The sequence below is a fragment of the Staurois parvus genome, unplaced genomic scaffold (assembly GCF_062004578.1).
Source record: "Staurois parvus isolate SC_StPar_1 unplaced genomic scaffold, SC_StPar_1.0 ptg000154l, whole genome shotgun sequence".
NCBI classification, from domain to species: domain Eukaryota; kingdom Metazoa; phylum Chordata; class Amphibia; order Anura; family Ranidae; genus Staurois; species Staurois parvus.
In genome coordinates, this window is record NW_028317950.1 from 12,192,501 (window position 1) to 12,193,150 (window position 650).

Sequence of the window (650 nt, forward strand, 5' to 3'; positions counted from 1 at the left end):
GCGCACAGCGGTGTGGGTGTATACATACATGGTAGAATTGTGTACATGTGCGCACAGCCGGGTATATGTATACATACATGGTAGAACTGTGTACATGTGCGCAGAGCGGTGTGGGTGTGCTTGTCACCACTACACATGGCTCACACCTATCAGATCAGCAAGCAGTGATAGAGCACAGAGGTCTGCAGCTGTCAGTGGGGCTCAGCCCAGGTGTGCACACTCTCTATACACTCACCTTGTACTTTGGGGGCTCAGTGATCTCCCTGGCAGGCAGGGCCAGCAGTAGGATCCCAATGACCCCGATGAGACACAGCACCAGGGGGAGGAGGACCGCCAGCACCTTCTTTGCCATCTCCAGCAGCTGTAAGGACTGGCTTGGTCCTTTCAGCTCTTACAAGGAGCAGACAGAAGGAGGGAGGGGGTGGGGAGGAGGCATGAGCAGCTCTGGCCTCTCATTGGCTGGGAAGGTGTATTAGGTGGAATGGGGAAGGCTGGATGTGTCAGCACTATATACACACATAATACACACACATAGGGACAGGTCATAGGTAATGCCTGGCCAGACCATTTAAATATGCAATTTATTCAAATAAAAGCTCCTTTGTTAACCCCTGAAGATCCACTGCAGGCACAGTCTACAACTTCTATAG

The 650-nt window shown here is 51.8% G+C and overlaps 1 protein-coding gene across 1 annotated transcript in view; it reads right to left on the reverse strand.

Moving 5' to 3' along the window:
- ENTPD2 (ectonucleoside triphosphate diphosphohydrolase 2) overlaps positions 1–394 on the reverse strand; it is an 82,205-nt gene extending 81,811 nt beyond the window's left edge. Inside the window, exon 1 of the mRNA XM_089675060.1 lies at positions 236–394. Coding sequence (XP_089531186.1) covers positions 236–352 — 117 coding nt within the window. The 5' untranslated portion in view covers positions 353–394. The remainder of the gene's footprint in view (positions 1–235) is intronic.
- Between the last annotated feature and the right edge of the window lie 256 nt (positions 395–650).